Source organism: Pelophylax lessonae (genome assembly GCF_965119305.1).
Source record: "Pelophylax lessonae genome assembly, chromosome: 7".
In the NCBI taxonomy this organism is placed as follows: Eukaryota; Metazoa; Chordata; class Amphibia; order Anura; family Ranidae; genus Pelophylax; species Pelophylax lessonae.
The window spans coordinates 148965446-148989672 of NC_138774.1; the positions used below are offsets into that span (position 1 = coordinate 148965446).

The following is a 24227-nucleotide window of genomic DNA, read 5'->3' on the forward strand; positions in this document are numbered from 1 at the left end:
AGACAGTCATCATAGTATAGCATTGATTTTGGTTCCTCATGTCTGAGCCTCTAGTAAGAGCAGCACAGCTGTGACATCAGAAAACCTCACGTGACTAGCTGTCAGAGGCAGCAGTGCCTTAACTTTCACACTGCAGATACACAGCTATGAGGCTCTAGGTACAGGAGTGCCTAGGCCAGTGATGGTGAACCTTGGCATCCCACATGTTTAGAAACATTTCCCATGATGCTCAACCACACTGCAGAGTGCATGAGCATCATGGGAAATGTAGTTCCAAAACATCTGGAGTGCCAAGGTTCGCCATCACTGGCCTAAGCACATTTTCCAGTAAGAATTGAAGGTGCACATCGCTAACATTTGCCTGCCTGCTAGCGGACCTTCTTGCTTCAAAATATTGAGATACCATCACAAAACAAGTATGCCAATAAGGAGTTCAGACATCTTCTGGGTCAGTGACTCAAAGTATTTAAACCAGAGGATCAGCATAAAAGCCGAGCAACAAATTGTCATAAAAAGATCAGCAAAGGCAGCCACAAGTTTGATTCAGGAATGGCTTATGTTAACCTATACTGATCTAGGGTATGAGCTTTAGAACCTTTTCTTCCAATATGCAGCAAGCCTGGTTTAAATTTCCATGTGTGTCCTTGTTAAGAGAGTCGTATTTAGTTAACTTTTACACAGTATAATAGATAAAGTACCTTACAATCATAGGTTAAAGAACTTCTGGGTAGAGGAACAAAGAGAATTTGAGTTGTTACAGTTAGTTGGGGCAGGTTTGTCACATACTTTGCAAAATCTCACACACACATACACAGCACACATGCATCAATATCAGTACAAGTGTGAAGGAGGCACAGGAAGGATCTGTAAACCAAACCTCTTATCGTATCAATACTAATCTTACTGCATAACCTTTATTTCTTTGCAGATTCTGATTGTTGGTCTCAGCTAATATTGCATTGAGCAGTCATTTTAGGGCAGAGTATGGTTACTTTGGGATATTTGTATAGCAAATACAATATTTGTATCTAGGGTAATTGAACGAATAATAAAGATCTTGGTTTCATACATCAAAAAAGACTTAACAGTTGCAGTCTTTGCTTGTTTGTGAAAATGTAATTTTTTTTTTTAAATTTATACAAATTGCTGCATAGCTTAACCACTTGGCAACTAGCCGCCATAGTTTTCCTGCGGCAGGTCGGCTCCATGTACGTCACTTCGTGTAATAGATAGTGAAGGCGTGCAAATGTGCCAATTGGCCAGAGGGGGAGCCAATCAGCGGGTCCGTCGGTCTCTCTGTTCATCAAGTGAGTCGATCCCCCAAACAGTTAGAAAGCACTCTCTAGGAGCACATTAACCCTTTAATCGCCCCCTAGTGTTAACCCCGTCTCTGCCAGTGTCATTAGTACAGTAACAGTGCATATATCTAGCACTGGTTACTGTAGTAATGTCACTGGTCCCCTCAAAAGTGTCAGTTAGGTGTCCGATCTGTCCGCCGCAATGTCACAGTCCCGCTAAAAAATTGCTGACCGCTGCCATTACTAGTAAAAAAATAAAAAAAAAATAAAAATCACATAAATCTATCTCCTAGTTTGTAGATGTGATAACTTTTGCGCAAACTAATCAATATACACTTAGTGGGATTTTTTTTACCAAAAATATGTGGCAGAATAAATATTGGCCTAAGTTGATGAAAAAGTTAGATTTTTTATTGGGAATGTTCTATAGCAGAAAATAAAAAATGTTTTTTTTATTTTTTATTTCAGAATTGTCACACTTTTTGGTTTAAAGCGCAAAAAATAAAAAACCACAGAGGTGATCAAATACCACCAAAAGAAAGCTCTATTTGTGGGGGAAAAAAAAGACATACATTTTATTTGGGTACAGCGTCGCACGACCGCGTAATTGGAGTTAAAATAACAGTGCCGTATAGCAAAAAATGGCCTGGTCATTAAGGGGGTAAAACCTTCCGGTCCTTAAGTGGTTAAACATTGCACTTATGAGTAACTTGACTGCCAAATCTGATGCTGACTAAAGCAAAGCTTTCACATCTTATGGTGGACATATACATGCAGATGTCTCAGTGAAAACAATTAGTAGGAAATCTACACATCTTTAACGAGTCATGTGCCATCAACACCCATCAAGATCTGCCTTCCTAATCAGCAGCATGAAAAATGCAATTTAAAGGCTAATTTAATCTTTTGTACCATGTTACCCCCATATTTATTGTATGGCAAAGTCCCTAAAACCCCACCCTTCCTTCTATGGTATAATATGTAACCTGGTGCAAATTGGTTCTCCCCAGGATATCTTAATAAAACATGCAAGGAATTTGGGAAACGCTGTTCTACTGTAGATCTAGAGAAAACACCTGAAAGTTTGCAAAAGCTGACATAGATAAAGAGCATGTGCTTCAACATACCATCACACATCCACACTTATTTCCCCTAAGCCCACCACACTATCTAATAAAATGACTCCCCCCACCCCCTTTCTCTGCTCCATCATTGAAAAAACATTCACAAAGCTGAGAACTACTTGTGAAAATGGCTTTGTTAGCACTGACCTGAGCGTTGCTCTCTGGGTAAATTAAATAGCAATATGCATTAGCCAATGTCCATCCCAAGCATGGTAATAGTTACAGTATGTATAGGTACTTTTGTTAGTGACGGATGTTATTATGCAGTACAGTTTAATCTCATAATAGGCTGCATACACCATCAAAATGTTAAACATTGCCTAACATCTCAATGGATACCATGCAAGTCACAGAAGCACACTGTTCAATTATTGACACCATTGGTTAGGATAATTATGTGTTTTTTTTTTTGTTATATCTATTATTCCTCTCTCTCTCTCTCCCAGATAAAACGGGACCTCTACATCTTCTACAAAGCAGTCTTCTCCTTTTGACAGATGCGGAGACAGATTAAAAGAAGCTATGAAGAGAAAAAAAAAAAGGGAGAGAAAAGAGGGCATTATCAAGAGGCGGAAAAATGTGCAGTGATTAAAGCTTATCGGCCAAAGAGCATTAACGTTATTAGCATTCAGCAGCAGTAAAGAAAAAAGTTAGGGAAAGCAAAAAGCCATCAACTCAACTGAGATACACAAATAGATTAATATAGTAACTGCTTCTAAATTCAAGCAGACCTGTATTAAATAGGAACAAAATGTGTCTAAACCCCAATGACAAAATGTACATATTCAGGTGTATTTAAACCCTAAATGTATCAAACTGATAATTGCAAATAGTGCAAACCAAAGTATAGAATGTTTCCAAACATTATACCCATTCATAAACAAAAAGGGGGGATGGGTATACGATTTGGAAGGTCTCCCCCTCCCCCTGCAGTCTTCTGGGACATGTCACAGGTTTCAGAAAACTGCGGGACTATTCAAAGCGTGCAGAAGGCATCTGGTTACGAAGCGGTCACAGCCAGGTGCCCACAGTTAAGATGGCAGGGACAGAAGATGGCAGGGACAGAAGACTAGAGGTGAAAATGGCTGGGGTGAGCACATTGCTGGGTCGTGGGACAGGTGAGTGGCTGTTTATTAAAAGTCAGTAGCTACAGTTTTTGTAAATGCTGACCATAATTTTTACACAGGGGACTGGAGCTGCTCTTTAAGGGCTTGTTCACACCAGCACACACAAACAATCTTTTAATGTGCAGGCTGGTGTTCTATGTGTACAAATGGCACCTTTTTCTTTAAATTCATGGGAAGATCACAGAGGACATTGGTGACAGGTGAGCTGTGGTGCATTGTGGAACATTGCAACATGCCTACATTTTTACACAATGCACTGCAAACCACCGTATAGAGGAAAACTGGATTTTTGTAAGAACTTACCCTAAAATCCTTTTCTCTTGAGTCCATTGACGCCGCTCTTATGCTTCTTAGACCGTTGGGTTATGCCATCCCCTGCAGGAGTAGTACTAGGCAGGGGGACAAAAAAAAAAGAAATTCACCACACCCACGGGGCTGTCCCTATAGGCATAACCCCACACACCCTGCTCCAGCAAAACAGTTTTGTTGCAAGCAATGAAAGAAGACACAAACCATCCCCAAATCAGAGGGGCGAGTGCTGCGCCTGTCAATGGACTCAAGAGAAAATAATTTTATGGTAAGTTCTTACAAAAATCCAGTTTTCTCTATAGTCCATTGACAGACGCAGCTTAGACCGCTGGGAAGTCCCAAAGCAGTGTAGGCATGAGGGGTGGGGAGAACGCAATCAAACAGTAAATGTAAACTCCAAAGGCTAAACGTAGCCAATTTGGTAACCTAAAGCTCAACCAGGAACAACAGGAGCTCACCCATGAAAGAAAAAAAAAACCCTAACAAGAGAAATAAACGATTCTCTTATGAAACAGCAGCCTGTAAAACCTTGCGGCCAAAAGGAAGCATCCAAAGATGCCAACAAATCTACCTTGTAGAATTTTGTAAAAAGTGTGCACAGACGACCAAGTCGCTGCTTTACAAACTTGCACTACTGAGGCCTGATGACGAAAAGCCCAAGAGGCACTCAGTCTTCTAGTAGAATGTGTCATCACAGGGAAAGGAGGAACTTGACCCTTCAGTGAATAAGCCTGAACACCCGTCTGCCTGATCCATCTGGATATGGTCGCAGCAGACGCAGCCAAACCTTTCCGAAACCTTTCTAAAAACAAAGAGTCAGATTTTCTAAAAGACTCAGTTACCGTCAGATAAACCCTTATCACCCGAACCACATCCAGAGAATGCAAGGCAATTTCCTTGGGATGCTTAGGCTTAGGACATAGGGAAGGCAACACAATGTCTTCATTGAGATGAAAATCCGACACAACTGTAGGAAGAAAAGACGGATTAGGTCGGAGAACCACTTCATCTCTGTGAACCACCAAATAAGGCGAACGACAGGACAAAGCCGCCAACTCAGACACTCTGGGGGCAGAAGTTATTGCCACCAGAAAGGCAACCTTCTTGGATAAAGAAAGCAGAGAAATTTCCCTAATGTTCTCAAAAGGAGGCTTTTGAAGAACAGACAGAACTAGATTGAGAGCCCACGGAGGCAATGGGGATCTCCACAGGGGAGCCAGATGACGCACCCCCTGAATAAAAGTGTGAATCAGGGCATTAGTAGCCAATGGACTTTGGAAGTAAATGGCCAAGGCCGACACCTGGCCCTTGATAGTGCCCAAAGCCAACCGCTGCTCAACCCCTTTTTGTAAAAAAGGCCAAAACCCTAGCTATAGAGAACAAGCGAGGGTGCAGCTTCAGCGATTCAAACCATGAAATGTACAATTTCCATGTATGATGATAGATCTTCCTAGACGTCGACTTCCTGGCCTTCAAAAGTGTAGGAATCACAGAGTCAGAAAGACCTCTATCCCTCAACACCTCGCTTTCAATAGCCATGCCGTTAAAGCCAGCAACCATAAAGCAGGATGGAAGATTGGTCCCTTGGACAGCAGATTCCCCCGCAGAGGAAGTCTCCACGGAGGATCGACGATCATTTTTACTAGGTGTGCGTACCAAGACCGATGAGGCCAGTCTTGGGCCACCAGAAAGACCAGAAATTCCTTCCACCGCCACCCTGCAAAGAAACCTTGGCTGGAGTTTGAGCGGAAGGAAGGCTTAAATCAGCCGATACTGGCTACAAGGAACCACCAAAGTGTCTATGGCGTCGGCCAGAGGATCCCGAGACCTGGCCACAAACCTCTGGACTTTTCTGTTGAGGCGAGACGCAAACAGAACCACCTCCGGAGTCCCCCACAGGACGCACAGGATATGAAACACCTCCGGATGAAGGGACCATTCCCCTTGATCCAGCACCTGATTCTCCAATTCTCCACACCCGGAATGTGGACTGCGGAAAGAGCAGGAACATTGTCTTCTGCCCATACCTGGATCTCAGCCACTTCCTTGGCCGCCAGGACACTCTTGGTGCCCCCTTGATGATTGATGTAAGCCACAGCCATGCCGATTGAATCCGAACCAGAGAACCATGTAGCCGATTTGTCCAGGGGAACAGGCAAAGCTTGATCGTTCTGAGCTTCAGAATATTGATCGGCAAGGAAGACTCCTCTGTCAACCAAGTCCCCTGGGCACAGAGCTTCCCCAGTACTCCACCCCAGCCTGACAGGCTGGCGTCAGTGAGAACCACTGTCAGAACAGCAGCAGCAAGGACTTGCCCTGACACAAAGCTGGTGACTGGATCCACCAGGATAGAGCCGACCTCGCGAGATGGCTCAAACGTATCTACTGGTCCAATGACTGTGGATCCCAGTTCCATTTTGCAAGAATCTCTTTTTGCAGAGGCCTCGAGTGAGACTGAGCAAACAGAACCGCCTTGAAGGTTGATACCATCAGACCCAGGGCTCTCATGCAAGTCCGTAGGGAAGAGTGATCGGTTTCCAACAGCAACCTGATCGCCCCTTGCAACTTCTGAAGCGGAGGCGAGACCAAAGGGTAATGCCACAAATTGAAAATTCTCCTCTGCCACCGCAAAGTGGAGGAATCGCTATTGTCCCTCGAAGATAGGGATGTGCAAATACGCATATTTGATATCAAGGGAGGCCAGAAAATCCCCCTGATTCAAAGATGCCACCACCGAGCCAATAGACTCCATTCAAAACGTTTGCACCCGTACAAAGCGGTTCAGAGCCTTGAGGTCCAGGATTGGACGCACCTTGCCCTCCTTTCTGGGCACCGTGAACAGGTTTGAATACAAACCTTGAAAATGTTTCTGAGAAAGAACATGGCAGAGTCACTCATTGAGCAAGGAGATCCTGCACAGCCTCCCGGATATCCTTCAAACGATCCGGAGACAGGCGAAGATTTGACTGAAAGAATTTGTCCGCCTGCCGGGACCGAAAATTCAATCTTGTACCTGGGAACGAATCCGTTTGTGAACCCATTTGTCTTGAATGCAGAAAAGTCCAGGGTTCCTGAAAAAAGCGCAGACGTTCCCCCCACCCCAGAAACGGGTGAGGGCGCCCCTTCTTGCTGAAGAGGACTTGTCCGCAGAACCGGTATGACTGGTCTTGGGCTTGCCCCAGGGCTTCTTAGTCACTTCAGAATCTCTGAACGGCTTACCTTTTTCTTGCACCCCGGAGGCACGAAAAAACCATCTACAAGCGGTGAAGGAAGGCTCCCGCTTATTATGGGGTGCTGGGCCTTTGGAGGATTGAGGAAGAAGAGTACTCTTCCCACCAGTCAGACCCTTGATCAACTCATCCAGCGAGTCACCAAATAAATCGCTCTCCCAGAAAAGGAAGATCTGTTAAGGCCTTCTTAGAAGCCTGGTCAGCCGAACAGCTCTTCAGCCAAACCATGCATCTTAAGGCAATCCCCACAGCCGACACTATGGCCCCTCATACAAGTCAATGGGAAAAACAGTTCTATTGCCCACACTAAAGATGGAGGTGACCACCATGAACCATGCGGTCAGGGACCCCCAATATGAAGGCCACAAGGGATCTACAACCAGACCCAGCAGGAAAAGGTAACATTTCCATCCCCCCCAGAGCGCAAGGCGCCTCAACAATAGCACCCCCCAGGGAATGAGAGAGGGGGCAGGGCACAGGGCAGGGTAGCCTCACAGACCAGGGGGATGTTTTAGGAAGTCCAGGTCCCATTATCCACAGGAGAGGGCCCACCCCCCCCCCCACAAGACCACCAAGGGACAAGGGGGGCTGCATTTACTCACCATACCATGGACTGTGGGTGGGCTCTGCTCCCCACAGACCACTTCCCACCCAGAGTGGGGGTGCTGACAGCCGAGGGGTACGCTGCGACTCAGGGCGTTCCAGGTCATTACGTTCCAGCGATACATCTACCCGCAGGCTCGTCCTCATCCAAACAGGGACTCTGTCATGGCGAGGCCTAGTGCGGGGCTATAACCTGCTCACACTCATTAGGCCAGGCTGGGAGACCCTAAGGATCTAAATTATCCAGTGCGAAACCTCAGCCGGCATTGCTTGTAGATCACCAGGAGGATCCCCTGACCCCCTGAACACTAACTAGCAAGTGAGTAAAGAAAAATAAAACAAATTATGCTTAAAAGAATAAAAAAAAACTGAGACCGAAGTCCCAGCAGGAAACCTAGGTCCTACTCCTTCACCAGGCAAAAACAAACTGTTTTGCTGGAGCAGGGTGTGTGGGGTTATGCCTATGGGGACAGCCCCGTAGGAATGGTGAATTGCTTTTTTTCCTGCCTAGTACTACTCCTGCAAGGGACAGCATAACACAACGGTCTAAGAAGTATAAGAGTTGCGTCTGTCAATGTACAATAGAGAAATTCAGTTTTTGTCACCCTACAGCAAATACTGTAGCTGTTGGCATTTAAAAAACAGGTACTTACCAGTGCCTGGCGTCTAGCGCTGATTCTTGCAGCCATTAGCCTAATCACATGGCGCCCTGAATTATTCTTCAGCCTCCTGCGACACAAGACAAGTCCAAAGAGGCTGCCAGAGAGTAGGCAAGTAGCAGCATCCTCGCCTAGGCAAGGATCGCAGAAGTGGGAGCAGGTACTCACCCCCTTCCTTAAAAAAAAATCTGTAATTCAGTTACACGCTGGAGGGAGTGAATTAGTGGTACTTTACTTTTTAAATGTGGGCTACGCTTTAAGGCAGCATTACCTTATGAACAGGTCACATAGAAAACAATAATTTCTCGTGTGCCCTGGCAGGGAGTCTGCAATGATTTGTGCAGAATTTATTCAGTTCTGCATTCATGAATACATTAAATGGCCTGAATCTGTCTCATCAGCCTCTTGCAATCACTGCACAGCAAAGCTCAGACTAGGAGAAAGAGAAGCAAAAGGAGCCAGCAAGTTGTACCACAGTGTTCATTTGCCAACAAGCAGAAATTGGGAGAGAGAGAGAGAGAGCACAGGTCCTCAGTCTTCTGCTTCTCCATTCATTGCAGGCAAAACAGCTCATTTTACACAGAAGTATTTCTTCTATGTATTTAGCCATTTACTTGGAGTTTAGGTTTAAAGAATAAACTTTTTTGGTTATGGCACAACTATTTAACTATTTACCCACTAAAATCCTTTTATCATGAATTGCTTTTTTTTTTTTTTTAATTCTCTTCTAGGTCTTAGCTCATAGGGATCTATATGGAGTCTCAGATGGACAGTCTACAGGAGCTGCTAATGCTGGGCTTTCTAGAAAAACAGAATGCTTTGAAAACAATGTCATGATAGACCATTTATTAAACATTTAATTTTTTTAATGAGGATTTTGAACTAAAAAAATGTGACATACCTTCATACACATTTAGAAATTCAAAAAACTATATATAAAAAAATTAGACCAGAATTATATTGTTTTCCTCCATCATGTTAAACCTTATGTATGTGTTAATTTTAGGCATTTTAACTATTGTTTGATACCACAAAAGTCATGTTGGTGTAGAACTAAAGACCAAAATTCCGTTCACCATTCCCAATTTATAGAGCTACCTGTACAGACAATATGTACTGTGCGCCTACACTGCTTACTACTACTACTAGAAACAAATCAGGATACTGCCCTCTGCCATGGCTTCTGGAACCTAGGTTGCCAACACGTTCCCATCTTGTCTCACTAATTAAAGTATCAACAAAAGCTTGGAAGATGGCATAAACTTTCTTTTGGAGGCCATGGGGTTGATTTTCTAAAACTGGAGAGTGCAAAATCTGGTGCGGCTCCGCATAAAAACCAACCAGCTTCCCATTTTTTTGTCACCATGCAAAGCTAAACCAGATTTTGTACTCTCCAGTTTTAGTAAATCAACTCCCATATGTTCTCTCCAAGACTACTAGTTCTGGTCATCTCTAGCCCTATTGTTATTATACAGGATGTATATAGCGCCAACAGTTTGTGAAGCTTTTTACAACATCTGCTGGTCTTAATATGAATACTGTCTGTAGGTTAACAGTACATTTTCTAAAAGAAACACACATGTCATTGCTGACCTGACTTTCTGGAAATTCTAGCTGCCTGGCTGCGGTTATGCTTATCCAGTGGCTTTAGCAATTTGAGTCACAGACTAGAGACAAGTTTGTGGACTGGAAGTTCTTCTAAATTTCATTGCATGCTTTTTTCATATCACCGACTCAGAAATCATAGAAAACAATTGAACCAGCAAATCTCTCATCATCACTAATTTTTCTATGGGAGCTGCTGCTCATACACAAAAAAGTCAGCTATGAATGAGCAATATGACTGCCCCAAGGCAACAAAAATGACCCAGTGTGGTCAAAACATTCAGACAGGCAGAACATTTACAGTCAAGGTCATTGCACAATCCAGATAGATCAGATGATGGCATTGTTGTGTCTATGGGTTGTTATTAAAAAGGATTTAAGGATTAGAGAATAATGCATTCATTATACAGTGCTACATTAAAAGTATTTTTATTTACTACAACACAAACAACATATAGACAGATATAAAAAGGACACGTTGAAGCCATGAAATGACTATAGGCCAGAAATGCTTTTGGTGTAACATTTTAGGAAGGTATGGGTCATGTAACATTGTCATAACATTAAACAACAAAACAAATACAAAGGGTTACACCTTACAATAAAAAGTCTTTAAAGCATTACATATCAATATTTAAAATAAGCCGAAAATTAAAAGAGAATCAGGTTTCCATAATTCTAGAGCAAGCCTGATCACAATAATATAGTGCAAAGCCAAAAATGTGCAGTGATGCATACAAACCAACAAGGTTTGGAATTTTTTAGCCTGCTAATTCAAACTTCTGAAAACTATATTCTGTTGGTCATTCAAGATCACTACATATTACACCCCTGTCAAGTGACAGCCTAAATACAGGAAATCTACAGTGGAGAAATTCTTTAAAACCCAACACTAGTCAATACCTTTATTCAATATAGCAGCACAGAGTTAGAACATCAGGTTTCTATTGCGGTCTGTGTTTTTGCTGGGAAAATTTTACCTCCTTTAGTGTTTAGGTGAAGTGAGACCAGAAGGTTAGGAAGTGGGAGAATTTCTATAATGGGGACAGACAGCAACATAAGTACTTTAGTAGGATGGGGGAAGGTTGAAACCTATAAAGAGTTCATTGTCATTGGTGCATTGCTGTCCCTGTGATGGTCCTTTACCTGATTACTTCTTCTGGAATCCAAGTTATAGGGAAAGTTTGCCACTGGGGTGACAGAAAGCAATATAAAATGACAGATAATATAACCTTCCCTGCTCTAAATCAAAAACACAAAACAAAAGCATTAGCTACAGTTTGTTTTAACATTGCAAGGAGGCTGATGGGACAAAAAACAGAACTAATAACCTCCTAATGCACTAGTATTCAAAGTGACTATGATGTGGTACTTCTCAGCGGGAGTGAGCCCTCCCTGGCCTTGAAGAAAAAAAAAAAAAAAGCAAACATCTTTACACCCGGGTTCCGACACTGTCACTAGGTCTCACCCCAGGATCCTAGGAAAGCGGATATGCCTTTGGATTCTGTAAGGTAACACTACAGCCCTGTATAAGAACACATTTTTGTGGGATCTTCAGTGTACCCAGGATTCCATAAGAGCCAGAGACAGCCAGTGTATTCATCTTGGACAGATGAGCGGGTGGATAGGAAACGTCTCACCTGGAAGTGCTGGCATGTTAGGAGCGTGTAGTAATGCACTGAAGGGTTAACTCTAGCACTGCACAGTGCCCACTGCTCTGTAGCCTCACCCTGATTAACACAGAAAGGTTATCAGAATGCTAATTTTCATTTTAAATGAGAAAATGGATATAGAAAAGGACTATAAAACTTACTGATCTATTTGAAGAACATAAACCAAGTTTGGAGTCCACTTGTAATATAAATGTGTAATAAATAAGACAGGCAGACTAAAAAAAGCATGTTCCTAGCCTGGATTTACCCTCAATGTAGGATGTCATGTTTAGAGTTACATTTTGAGATTACCCTGTAAACATTTAGAATTTTCAATAGTAATATAAAATAAATAAAAGTGTTTTTTTACATTTTAGTTTTTCAAAGCATGGCAGACAGGAAAATACTTATAAAGCACTCTTTGCTGGAATGACACACCTCGACAAACTTAATAGAAAGGTTTTGTGTTTTCAGTATTTTTTACAAACACATAAGGTTTACAATATATAGTGTATGAGAGAGTGTATGTGTAATTTTATAAATCATGTATGTACATTGAAAAACTCCATGTGCCTATTACCAGCAGCAGACTCTGCCTCCTGCTTTTGCAATGTTACACATCCACCCAATAGAGAAATTTGAGTAAGCCGGTGTTTGCGGGTCTCAAATTCTAATGTGAAAGTTATTTAACGAGTAACTTTAATTCAAAGACTGCAATAAGGACCCAAAGTATAAAAACACACCGAAATGACACTATACTTTCCCTTTTAGTTGTTGTAAATAGCACCAACATTCCTTGTTTCATCTACCCATTGCAGATCTGAGAATGGTTGATAAAATGTGACTGGTGACTATGTACAATGGTTCTACTTTTGCCCTAGTATTTATAAAACCTTTTTAAAATGACAAAAAAAGGAAACAATAGTGACAAAGTAGGTGTAAACTAGCATACGGATTTGATCTTGGATCAAAATGATGAACAGGATATAGATGCTAATTTAGAAAAAGGCATCTTCCATCATTGTAGAAGATTACTCAGTGCACAGCCAAGGGTTACTGGAAAGAAAAAAGTGCAATATGATGTTAATATGATGTAATCAAACATACAGTAAATAAATTACCAGTTCAAATTAAGGTTTGTATTTTTATTTTAAACAGAACCGATAAAAGTTCCCAAAATGTATCATATACCTTTACATACAGTATGAACTATTCATGCACTGATAGTGGCATGTCATCTGTATTGTTTATATGGCTGTACCTGGTCTTGCACACTCAGTCTGCAGGATTAACAGATACATGTGTGAAGAGAAATATTGTAGCCTGGCCTACCATTGCTAACCCCTGCTTCCTAAAGTGGCTTTAACATGAAAAGTATGGGTGCTGCAATTGCAGTGTGCTCCTTTGAGATAGTTGGATCCCTAGCGGTTATGCTGATGCTTTGGTTTCAATAGTATCCAAGTTCCAGACCCAAAGCAAGTATAGTGATGGGGTATTTTATTTATTTATTTATTTATGTTTTACACTTGTTTGTGCAGAAGCATTGAAGCAAGCAACTATAATTAAAAAAAAAAAAAAAGGAACAGTGGCAGCCCCCATACTTTTCTGATGACAGAATTTCTTTAAAATGGGTCACTGACCCAGAAGAAGTATGCAGATGTGGTAAGTTAGAGTGAAGTCAGAATTCATGATCCCTATATTTGTTCCAGGTCAGAAATCTATAGTACTGAAGCCATTAGAGCTGCATGCCAGCCAAGGAGTTTGCACTTTCCAAAGGAAAGCTCAGCATTGGTATTCTCAATGCTGCCCAAGTACAGGTTTACTTGAAAAAGCAGTTTTGGGCAATACGTGAATTTAATCAATAAACAACTAAAGGTATCCAGGAAACGCTGAAGTTTTTTGTAAATCTATAAAGCCCACTCATTTTACTTTATTCTGAGTTCAATTAAATTCATTGCAGCCAGATACCAGAGACTTTGTGAGTTAGGTGGCCCATTTGTGTGATGTGTTGCAGAATTTGTGTCGCGTAACCCCTTCCTCTGCTTGACAATCAGCTTCATGTACTAAAAGGATTAAAAAGGTAATGAATACACCCCCCCAGCAAAATAAATATATTGCAGCCTACCAGTCCTTGGTAGCTGCATGACTTTTTATTTTTAAGGCTAAGAACATTTTTAGCAATTACAGTAACGACTGGATGATCTTACCAGAAATGCAGTTTCTTGTTCACTTCCTGTGAGTTGAAAAGAAGGCAATAATCATCATATTTCTTTTGTAAACTACTAATCCCATAGATCCATTGATTAAAAGAAACTTAACACAGGCAGGCATTTTTGTAGACCAGCCTTTATGAAAACCATGGCTTCCTTCATATATTCAAATGGTGGTGTAGCCATGTAAGGTCAAGTAGTGCGTTTGCAGGATTACAAGATTAAACTAGAAAAGGAAAAAGCCTAAAAAATTAAAATTTAGTGCAGCTACCATATCTATGGACTGGCAAGGAGCAATATATTGCATTCTTGTTTTCAGGTTTAGATAGGCTTCAAAGTATAGAGACATTTGCATTATTCTTTTACCATAGGTTAAGAAACGACAGCCCTGTTGAGCCAAGTGGTGATGAGAGGGCTACTGGCGGCTGGAATTTAGACCGAAATCAGCAGGAATCAGCCAATATATGTATGGCAGGCTTTACGCTAAAGCTGGCCTTACAAATGTACAGTTCCATTCACACATTCAAGAGATTCATGGTACTTTAATGGACTCAATTTTATTAGAACATACATTCTACTTCCAGATGAACTATGAAAAGTTCATGCGCATAATATCAGTTATGATTTTTCTTAGCTGGAAGCATACTCAACTATTTAAAATTCGTTCACTCCCAATATTGTCAAAAAATTTCCAGATTTTTTTCCCCGTTTGCCTTGCTTAAAACAGATTGATCGTTGAATTTTCCCCTTTAACCCCCAAAGATAATTGAACAAATGTTCTGAAAACAGCAATTTTCTAATGAAATTCTACCTTACCTACACTGTGACTGAGACATAAAAATGATTAAGTGGCCAGCAGCAGTGCAGCCAAGTGATATGTGCTACCTTCCATCTCCTCATTCATATTGCTCTGCCCACCATAGCGGCATGTCCTCTCCCCTGAGTTTCTAGCAACGCTGCTGATTGGAGCATGCTCAATCCAAGAACATGCTTAGCTTGAGGAAAGTGATTTTGCTTGGGGGGAGGGCTTGGGAGATTTTGGCCACATATTGCAACAATTGCCCAATTATTGTCTGCCTAATGTCATTATTGCCTCTATATCGTCTCCATGGTGTCCCGATTGCCCTTATTTTTTGCATACATTGTCATTTGTTGCTGTCATATTACCACAATTAATTTATGCCCTGTAGGCCTGTCATTTTCAAGCATGCCGCCATTATTCCTAATTCGCCCAGAACACTGTGGGTGCCAATATTAAACCCTGAATTTGATTTAGAGCACCATTGTCATTTTCATGTTTTGCCACGGCACACTAAAATGTGCTGCTATCCCCCCCCCCCCCCCACCTAACATAATTATAAAACTAATAAGCAGCAATTTGTATAGGATACTAGGAAAGACACTGTGGGGGGGGGGGGCAATGCAAAAGGGATAATGTTGTACTTGAGTGTTTAGCTCTCTACACATTGCAAAAGGTTTGCTTTCCGATTATTGCAGGAAGATACACAGAAACAGAACTATTGTGGCACCAACTTTATTACTGAAAACCTAACTCTAAGTATAAACAATAATGTAGTCAACAGCCATGTAATTCTAAGTATGTCCCCTACAACAGACATATGAAAAAAAAAAATTGATTTTAGTTATCGCCTTGTAATTAAACATGCATATAACAAAACATGCAAAATAAAAAAAATAAGGTGAGAATGAAATGTATGTTGTAAAATTTCCACATGCTACGAATCACATCTTCTACAAGCTGACAGAGACTTGCAGGTTTTCATGCAAAGGAGTAAATTACGATTGACTAAGGGTCAAGGTTCATTAAAATGATTGTTGGAGGGAAACAGTGTGCCAGGAATAAGCATGTTACAGGAAACCAGAACTGTAAATGAGACAAATTAAAATAAGGATTAATATTTACATGATTATAACTTAGGAATCAATTAGTAAATAAAATGCCAATTTGGCAAAAGAACAGACATGCAATGGCAAAATAAAACCTCAAAATAAGTAAAAAACTAAAAAGAAAAGAAAAAGGCAGAACGTGATGATTCACACAATACTGGCAGAGTTGCTGATCATCCAAGCATTTAATTTGTCTATCCATTTTTAGACATGCACCGCCACTAATCTGCCACAAGGTGGTGTTTCACCCCGCTAAGAGCAGCAATGCAGATTTCAGAATACAAGCTCCAATCTTCTCTGTAAAACATCCTATACCTGCCAAAGCTCATTTGTAGCAGCAAAAGCAGCTGCTAGGGGGTAGAAAGGCTCAATGTGAAAAAAAACACCCTCCAATGGTAAATCCTATATTACTAAAGGCATTTTTTTTGTACTGTCTTCTGCTTACCGAATGCCTCTGCCCCTCTTCTCTCTTCCCCAAGGTTTCCAATAGATTTGATGAATTGCATCCTTCTAGAATTGCTTTCATAATGTATGGTGGATAACCTATCCAAACCACAGCATGCTGGAAAGGTTTTAATGCACTGTAATGTACACAATGCAGTGCAAATGGCATTGTACTGCATATTCCTAGCATTTTTCCATTCCAAAATATGAATGTGAAGGTACAATAGTGTGAACAGACAGGACTGTAGAGTAGCAAATGTGAAGATAGTAAAAGTGCTTTTAAAAAAATTTTAGATAGGTTTTTTCTATGTGTCCCCCACCCCCTCCATCACATCCCATAACCCCTTTGTTAAGATGTGATGCAGCTCATTTGCTGGCCATTTTGTCCATTGCGTTTCCAAAGTTGTGAAGGGTTATACTAGAAAACACTAAGGCTCTTGCTGAGGCGATAGTCTCAGAAGCTCCGCAAAGTAGATTTAAGCCCCAACTGAATGACATTTAGAAGCATATTTATAAACGTAGCGAATGTGATGGGTACTGCAGGTGAGTCACTCATTTAAACCACATTCACCAGAAGATACACATGCAGTAAATGTTTAGTTATAAACACAAAAGCAGTGGTTTAAGTGGGCCGGCATGCACTGGTACTCAGTACCGCCACTTCCAAATATGGCTCTTGAGCATACCGCTACCTCTCCGTGCGCCTTAGCGTACCAGTACGCTCATTTTGGACACCTGCGCCCTCAATTGCCCCCCCCCCCCAAGAATATTTCCCACACCAAAGCCAGACCAGTCAGCACCAGTGAGTCCCCCTGCTCGGAGTCCCAGCCCAGGCCAGGGGGGTGCTCTGTGGGGACCCTGATGTGGAGTGGGGAGGGGACAAAATTTATAGGCTATAATAGAGTACCGGCACCTCTTTTGGGCCACTTAAAGCACTGCACAAAAGTGCTGCGCTTAATGGATTACATACACTATAAATGCTATATGATGCAAAGAAATGGTCTGTGCTGGAAATGCAAGTAAACAATATCATACGTGTATGAGTATCAGTGAGAAATGGCACTGCCTGTGCTAAAAATAAATCTTCACCCTCGCTATCTAGGTGAATAGTGTTGGGGAATAACCCACTGAACCTTACATGGTAATAAGAAGTGTGAGTGAGTTTGGGGTGTCAACATAAATACCACAAAATAAGCAATTAATTAATTAGCGCAAGGTTCAGTGGGTTATTCGCCAACACTATTCCCCTAGATATAAAGATTTATTTTTAGCACAGGCAGCACCATTTACCACCGATACTCACAATTTTTCAACAGGACCCCACCAGTCGGTGGTGGTTGTAGTGAGGGCAGCAGCCTTTTTCTATTTATTTACTTCATTTACATTCTATTTTATATATTTATTCACATATTACTTAAGGTGGTCCATAGCATAGGGGGGGGGGGACCCCTAGATTTATTGCTAAACAATATCATGCATGAACACACAAGTTAAATATAAATAAAGTCCCGTGCGGAAACGAGGCAATATCACAAGTGACTGGTGATGTGTATATATCTATATCTATCATGATGTGAAGGTGTATCCTAATAGAATTAGGCTTCCAGATTCAAGTTCCTAATGCCATTCATTCAGGTCTTTCCCACAAACAAGATGGCAATGGCTGATTGGCGCATGCACTGTGGCGGGTGGAGCCGGAAGACACGGCACTGCGCATGCACCAACCAGCCGCAGCCATCTTGTTTGTGGTAAAGACCTGAATTTAAATAGTTTGGAACGCCTACTTAAACCTAATGTATTGTAGGTGCCATTTTTATTTAACTTTGCTGCTTTTAAATTGATTTACACTATGGAGAGTACTCTTTTCTTTCCACGGTAACACTGCTACATGCAGCTTCATTGCCTTGTATATGTTGCGATACACTGTGGTACTGCTTTGCCACAATTAGTGAGCAGATCAGATGTCCTGGGGAGCCATTACATACTCATAAATGCCTTTTTGACTTCTCTTTAATGGGGGTCACTACAATCTGGTAAGCCCCCACCTTGCATTCACTGGGTTCATTAACATAGTGGCACTAGGGACTGGAATCCTGTCTATTTTGGGATACACGTTCACATCCTGTCATATACATCATCAATAACTCGCGATATTTCCTCGTTTCCGCATGTGGCTTTATATTTAACTTGTGTGTTCATACATGTTTACTTGCATTTCCAGCACCGACAATTTCTTTGCACCATATAGCACTCATAGTATATGTAATCCATTAAGGGCTGCACTTTTGTATTTATATACACTCACCGGCCACTTTAATAGGTACACCTTGCAAGAACTGGATTGGAACCCCTTTTGCCTTCAGAACTGCCTAATTCTTTGTGGTATAGATTCACCAAGGTGTTGGAAACATTCCTCAGAGATATTGGTCCATATTGACATGATGATAGCACCACGCAGTTGCTGCAGATTAGTCAGCTGCACATCCATGATGTGAATCTCACATTCCACCACATTCCAAAGGTGCTCTATTGGATTGCGATCTGGTGACTGTGGAAGCCATTAAAGTACAGTGAACTCATGGTTATGTTCAACAAACCAGTTTGAGATGATTTAAGCTGTGTGACATGGTGCATTATCCTGCTGAAGGTAGCCATCAGAAGATGGGTACACTGTAGTCATAAGGGATGGAAAAGCAACAATACTCACTTAGACCATGTTGTTTAAACTATGCTCAATTGGTACTAAAGGGGCCCAAAGTGTGCCAAGACAATTTCCCCCACACCATGACACCACCACCACCACCATCCTGAACCATTGATACAAGGCAGGATAGATCCAGGCTTTCATGTTTACACCAAATTATGACCCTACCATCTGAATGTCACAGCAGAAATTGAGACATATCAGAACAGGAAACTTTTTTTTCAATCTTTATTGTCCAATTTTGGTCAACCTGTGCAAATTGTAGCCTCAGTTTCCTGTGATTAACTGACAGGATTTGCACCAATGTGGGTTTTCTTCTGTTGTAGCCCATATGCTTGAAGGTTTGATATGTTGTGCGTTCAGAGATAGTATCCTGCATACCTTGGTTGTAAGGAGTGGTTATTTGAGTTACGGTTGCCTTGCTATCATCTCAAACCAGTCTGCCCATTCTCCTCGGACATCAACAAGGCATTTTTGTCCACACAACTGCCGCTCACTGGATATTTTCTCTTTTTCAGGGCATTGTCTGTAAACCCTAGAGATGGTTGTGTGTGAAAATCTCAGTAGAATACTCAGACCAGCCCGTCTGGCACCAACAACCATGCCACATTCAAAGTCATCTAAATCCCCTTTCTTCCCCATTCTGATGCTCGGTTTGAACTTCAGCAAGTCACCTTCACCACGTCTACAGTAAACCTGATAAAGTGGCCGGTGAGTGTATATGTATGCCTTGCATTAGGATATTGTGACAGCTTCTATGTTTCACATATATGACTTTTTGTATCCAGCACGGTTTTCTTTTGTTCTTAGTAAATGTTTAGTAAATGTCACACTGCTTTATAAATATAATCCTTAGTTTGATGCATCATAAGAACACCCTTTTAAATAAAATACCTGTTTCCACCTCTTTGTCATCATTTGTTACATTTTAGTGTTCTGTTCTACTATTGCTTCCTTGCAGCCACATCCTGTCTACACATGTGCTTTAGTGACAGCTGCACTGCATTTCTCAGAGTGGCTTTCTATATCTACATAAAAGGGTTTCTAAATAGTGAAAATGCTCAATAGATTAAAGGTTTCCAAAAAAATTGGATCCGAGTTTGGCTAGCTTAATTTATTCTGAATGAGATCTTTGGGCTGTATACCTTATGACGGTCCTGAAATACAGCTGCAAGAAAAAGTATGTGAACCCTTTGGAATGATATGGATTTCTGCACAAATTGGTCATAAAATGTGATCTGATCATCATCTAAGTCACAATAGACAACCACAGTCTGCTTAAACTAATAACACACAAAGAATGAAATGTTACAATGTTTTTATTGAACACGCTATGTAAACATTCACAGTGCAGGTGGAAAAAGTATGTGAACCCCTAGACTAATGACATCTCCAAGAGCTAATTGGAGTGAGATGTCAGCCAACTGGAGTCCAATCAATGAGATGAGATTGGAGGTGTTGGTTACAGCTTCCCTGCCCTATAAAAAACACACACCAGTTCTGGGTTTGCTTTTCACAAGAAGCATTGCCGGATGTGAATGATGCCTCGCACAAAAGAGCTCTCAGAAGACCTACGATTAAGAATTGTTGGCTTGCATAAAGCTGGAAAGGGTTATAAAACTATCTCCAAAAGCCTTGCTGTTCATCAGTCCACATTAAGACAAATGGTCTATAAATGGAAAAAGTTCAGCACTGCTGCTACTCTCCCTAGGAGTGGCCGTCCTGTAAAGATTACCGCAAGAGCACAGCGCAGACTGCTCAATGAGATGAAGAAGAATCCTAGAGTGTCAGCTAAAGACTTCCAAAAGTCATTGGCAAATGCTAACATCCCCGTTAGCGAATTTACAATACGTAAAACACTAAACATGAATGGATTTCATGGGAGGATACCACAGAGGAAGCCACTGCTGTCCAAACAAAACATTGCTGCATGTTTACAGTTTGCACAAGAGCACCTGGATGTTCCAAAGCAGTACTGGCAAAACATTTTGTGGACAGATGAAACCAAAGTTGAGTTGTTTGGAAGAAACACACAACACTATGTGTGGCGAAAAAGAGGCACAGCACACCAAAATCAAAACCTAATCCCAACTGTGAAGTATGGTGGTGGGAGCATTATGGTTTGGGGCTGCTTTGCTGCGTCAGGGCCTGAACGGATTGCTATCATAGAAGGAAAAATGAATTCCCAAGTTTATTAAGACATTTTGCAGGAGAACTTAAGACCATCTGTCTACCAGCTGAAGCTCAACAGAAGATGGGTGTTGCAACAGGACAATGACCCAAAGCATAGAAGTAAATCAACAACAGAATGGCTTAAACAGAAGAAGATACGCCTTCTGAAAAGGCCAAGTCAGAGTCCTGAACTCAACCCGATTGAGATGCTGTGGCATGACCTCAAGAAAGCGATTCACACCAGACATCCCAAGAATATTGCTGTACAGTTCTGTAAAGAGGAATGGTCAAGAATTACTCCTGACCGTTGTGCACGTCTGATCTGCAACTACAGGAAACGTTTGGTTGAAGTTATTGTTGCCAAAAGAAGGTTCAACCAGTTATTAAATCCAAGGGTTCACATACTTTTTCCACCTGCACTGTGAATGATTACATGGCGTGTTCAATAAAAACATGGCAACATTTCATTCTTTGTGTGTTATTAGTTTAACCACTTAACCACTGGAGGATTTTGCCGTCTTACGTCCAGGCCACTTTTTGCGATTCAGCGCTGTTTACACAGGCGGGCAGATCTCCAAACTAGATTCCCAGACGATCGGGGAAGAGCAGCGGCGATCGCCGCCGCTCCTCCCCTGGCCCGACTCCCGCTGTGAATGAATACAGCGGGAGCGCGCCTCCGGACGATAACGAACCACTTTGCCGCAGTAGAGCTCGAGTGAGCGGTCGGCAAGTGGTTAAGCAGACTGCGATTGTCTATTGTTGTGACTTAGATGATGATCAGATCACATCTTATGACCAGTTTGTGCAGAAATCCATATCATTCCAAAGGGTTCACATAATTTTTCTTTTCTTGTAGCTGTATATCAGTAAACACATAGCAAAATTGCAAACATGCAAACATCAATGACATTCTGTCTTTACATGCAAGCTGCATGGCATTTCTCAGGGCAGGTTTCCGGATGATTAAAACGGTGGAACATGCCTGCATAATTAAGATTTCTATTCAGTAGGACGGTGAATCTAATAATACATACACACACATATATATATATATACATACACATACCATACACACACACACACACTAGTATGTTACCAAAAGTATTGGGACGCCTGCCTCTACACGCACATGAACTGTAATGGCATCCCAGTCTTTAGTCCGTAGGGTTCAATATTGAAATGGCCCAGTCTTTGCAGCTAGAACAGCGTCAACTCTTCTGGGAAGGCGGTCTACAAGGTTTAGGAGTGTGTCTATGGGAATTTTTGACCATTCTCCTAGGAAGTGCATTTGTGAGGTCAGGCACTGATGTTGGAGGGAAGGCCTGGCTTGCAGTCTGCACTCTTATTCACCCCAAAGGTGTTCTATTGGGTTGAGGTCTGGACTCTGAGCAGGCCAGTCAAGTGCCTCCACTCCAAATGCGCTCATCCATGTCTTTATGGACCTTGCTTTGTGTACTGGTGCGCAGTCATGCTGGAACAGGGAGGGGCTATCCCCAAACTGCTCCCACAAAGTTGGGAGCATGAAAAGTTTCCAAAATGTCTTGGTATGCTGACACCTTAGGAGTTCCCCTCACTGGAACTAAGGGGCCAAGCCCAACCCCTGAAAAACAACCCCACACCATAATCCTACCTCCACCAAATGATTTGGAACAGTGCACAAAGCAAGGTCCATAAATAAATGGATAAGTGAATTTGGGGGGGGGGGGGAGGAACTTGACTAGCCTGCACAGAGTCCTAACCTCCACCTGATGGAACACCTTTGGGATAAATTAGAGCAGAGAATTTCCCATTCACATCAGTGCCTGACCTCACAAATGCGCTTCTGGAAGTATGTCAAACATTCCCATAGACACACTCCTAAACCTTTTGGACAGCCTTCCTAGATGAGCTGAAGCTGTTAAAGCCACAAAGGGCAGGCCAACTCAATATTGAACCCTACAAACTAAGACTGGGATGCCATTAGCTCAGCCCACGTGACGTTATCACATGGGCAGAGCAACGGACATCAAGACACATGAGATCTGCTCATGGTGTTCTGTGAATGTGAGGGTTTTTCTTATGGTTCAAAAAAATTGCATTTGGCAATCTACACTATTGTGTTCTTCTCCTTGCTTCCTAGATGTACATTTTATGGAATTGAGGATATCTTCATCAAGGTGGACAGAAAGAGTCAGTGGAACAGTACCCCCTTAGATTGATATAAGCTCTTGCAACCTCCTCTAGCGTAGCAAGGCCCTATTTAGAAGGTGAGAGGACACCCTTGAGGTTAGGTGAAAGGCATGGCAGTGTGTCAAAACATCAATTCTAGGAGAAGAGGTTCACTTATTAATTTGGAGTTGCACAATCACCGTATGTAGTACGGGACTTAGGAAGTTGATTTTTTGAATGCACAAAAAACACAATTATTTCTGGATTTATAATATTTTTGCATATACATGGACTTTTTACACATGAACAATTTATTATAGTTTTTGGAATTTATGGCTACTATGGGAATATTTTTTTTTTATTATCAAATACTTTTTATTTCATGAATTGTAGAGATAGATAGATTATATACACACATACATACACACAAACACACAGACACACACACAATCTCACGAAAGCGAGTACACCCCTCACATTTTTTGTAAATACTTTATTATATCTTTTCATGTGACAAACACTGAAGAAATGACACTTTGCTACAATGTAAAGTAGTGAGTGTACAGCTTGTATAACAATGTAAGATTTGCTGTCTCCTCAAAATAGCTCAACACACAGCCATAAATGTCTAAACTGCTGGCAACAAAAGTGAGTACACCCCTAAGTGAAAATGTCCAAATTGGGCCCAATTAGCCCCCCCCCCCCCCCTCCCGCAGTGTTATGTGACTCATTAGTGTTACAAGGTCTCAGGTGTGAATGGGGAGCAGGTGTGTTAAATTTGGTGTTTTCACTCTCACTCTCGCTTACTGGTCAGTGGAAGTTCAACATGGCACCTCATGGTAAAGAACTCTCTGAGGATCTGAAAAAAGAATTGTTGCCCTACATAAAGATGGCCTAGGCTATAAGAAGAATGCCAAGACCCTGAAACTGAGCTGCAGCACGGTGGCCAAGGCCATACATCGGTTTAACAGGACAGGTTCCACTCAGAACAGGCCTCGCCATGGTCGACCAAAGAAGTTGAATGCACAGCATTA

The 24227-nt window shown here is 41.7% G+C and overlaps 1 protein-coding gene across 4 annotated transcripts in view; it reads right to left on the reverse strand.

Annotated features, from left to right (window-relative positions):
• Positions 1–2272: 2272 nt before the first annotated feature.
• Positions 2273–24227, reverse strand: part of SEPTIN6 (septin 6) — a 93455-nt gene continuing 71500 nt past the window's right edge. For 2 of the 4 annotated variants that reach the window (XM_082263510.1, XM_082263512.1), the window contains one exon: positions 15419–15702. In XM_082263510.1, the coding sequence (XP_082119636.1) occupies positions 15687–15702 (16 nt within the window). In that variant the 3' untranslated portion in view covers positions 15419–15686. Of the gene's footprint in view, positions 2943–12445; positions 12664–15418; positions 15703–24227 lie in introns of those variants that run through there. The other 2 variants (XM_082263511.1, XM_082263509.1) reach the window with 2 other exon arrangements.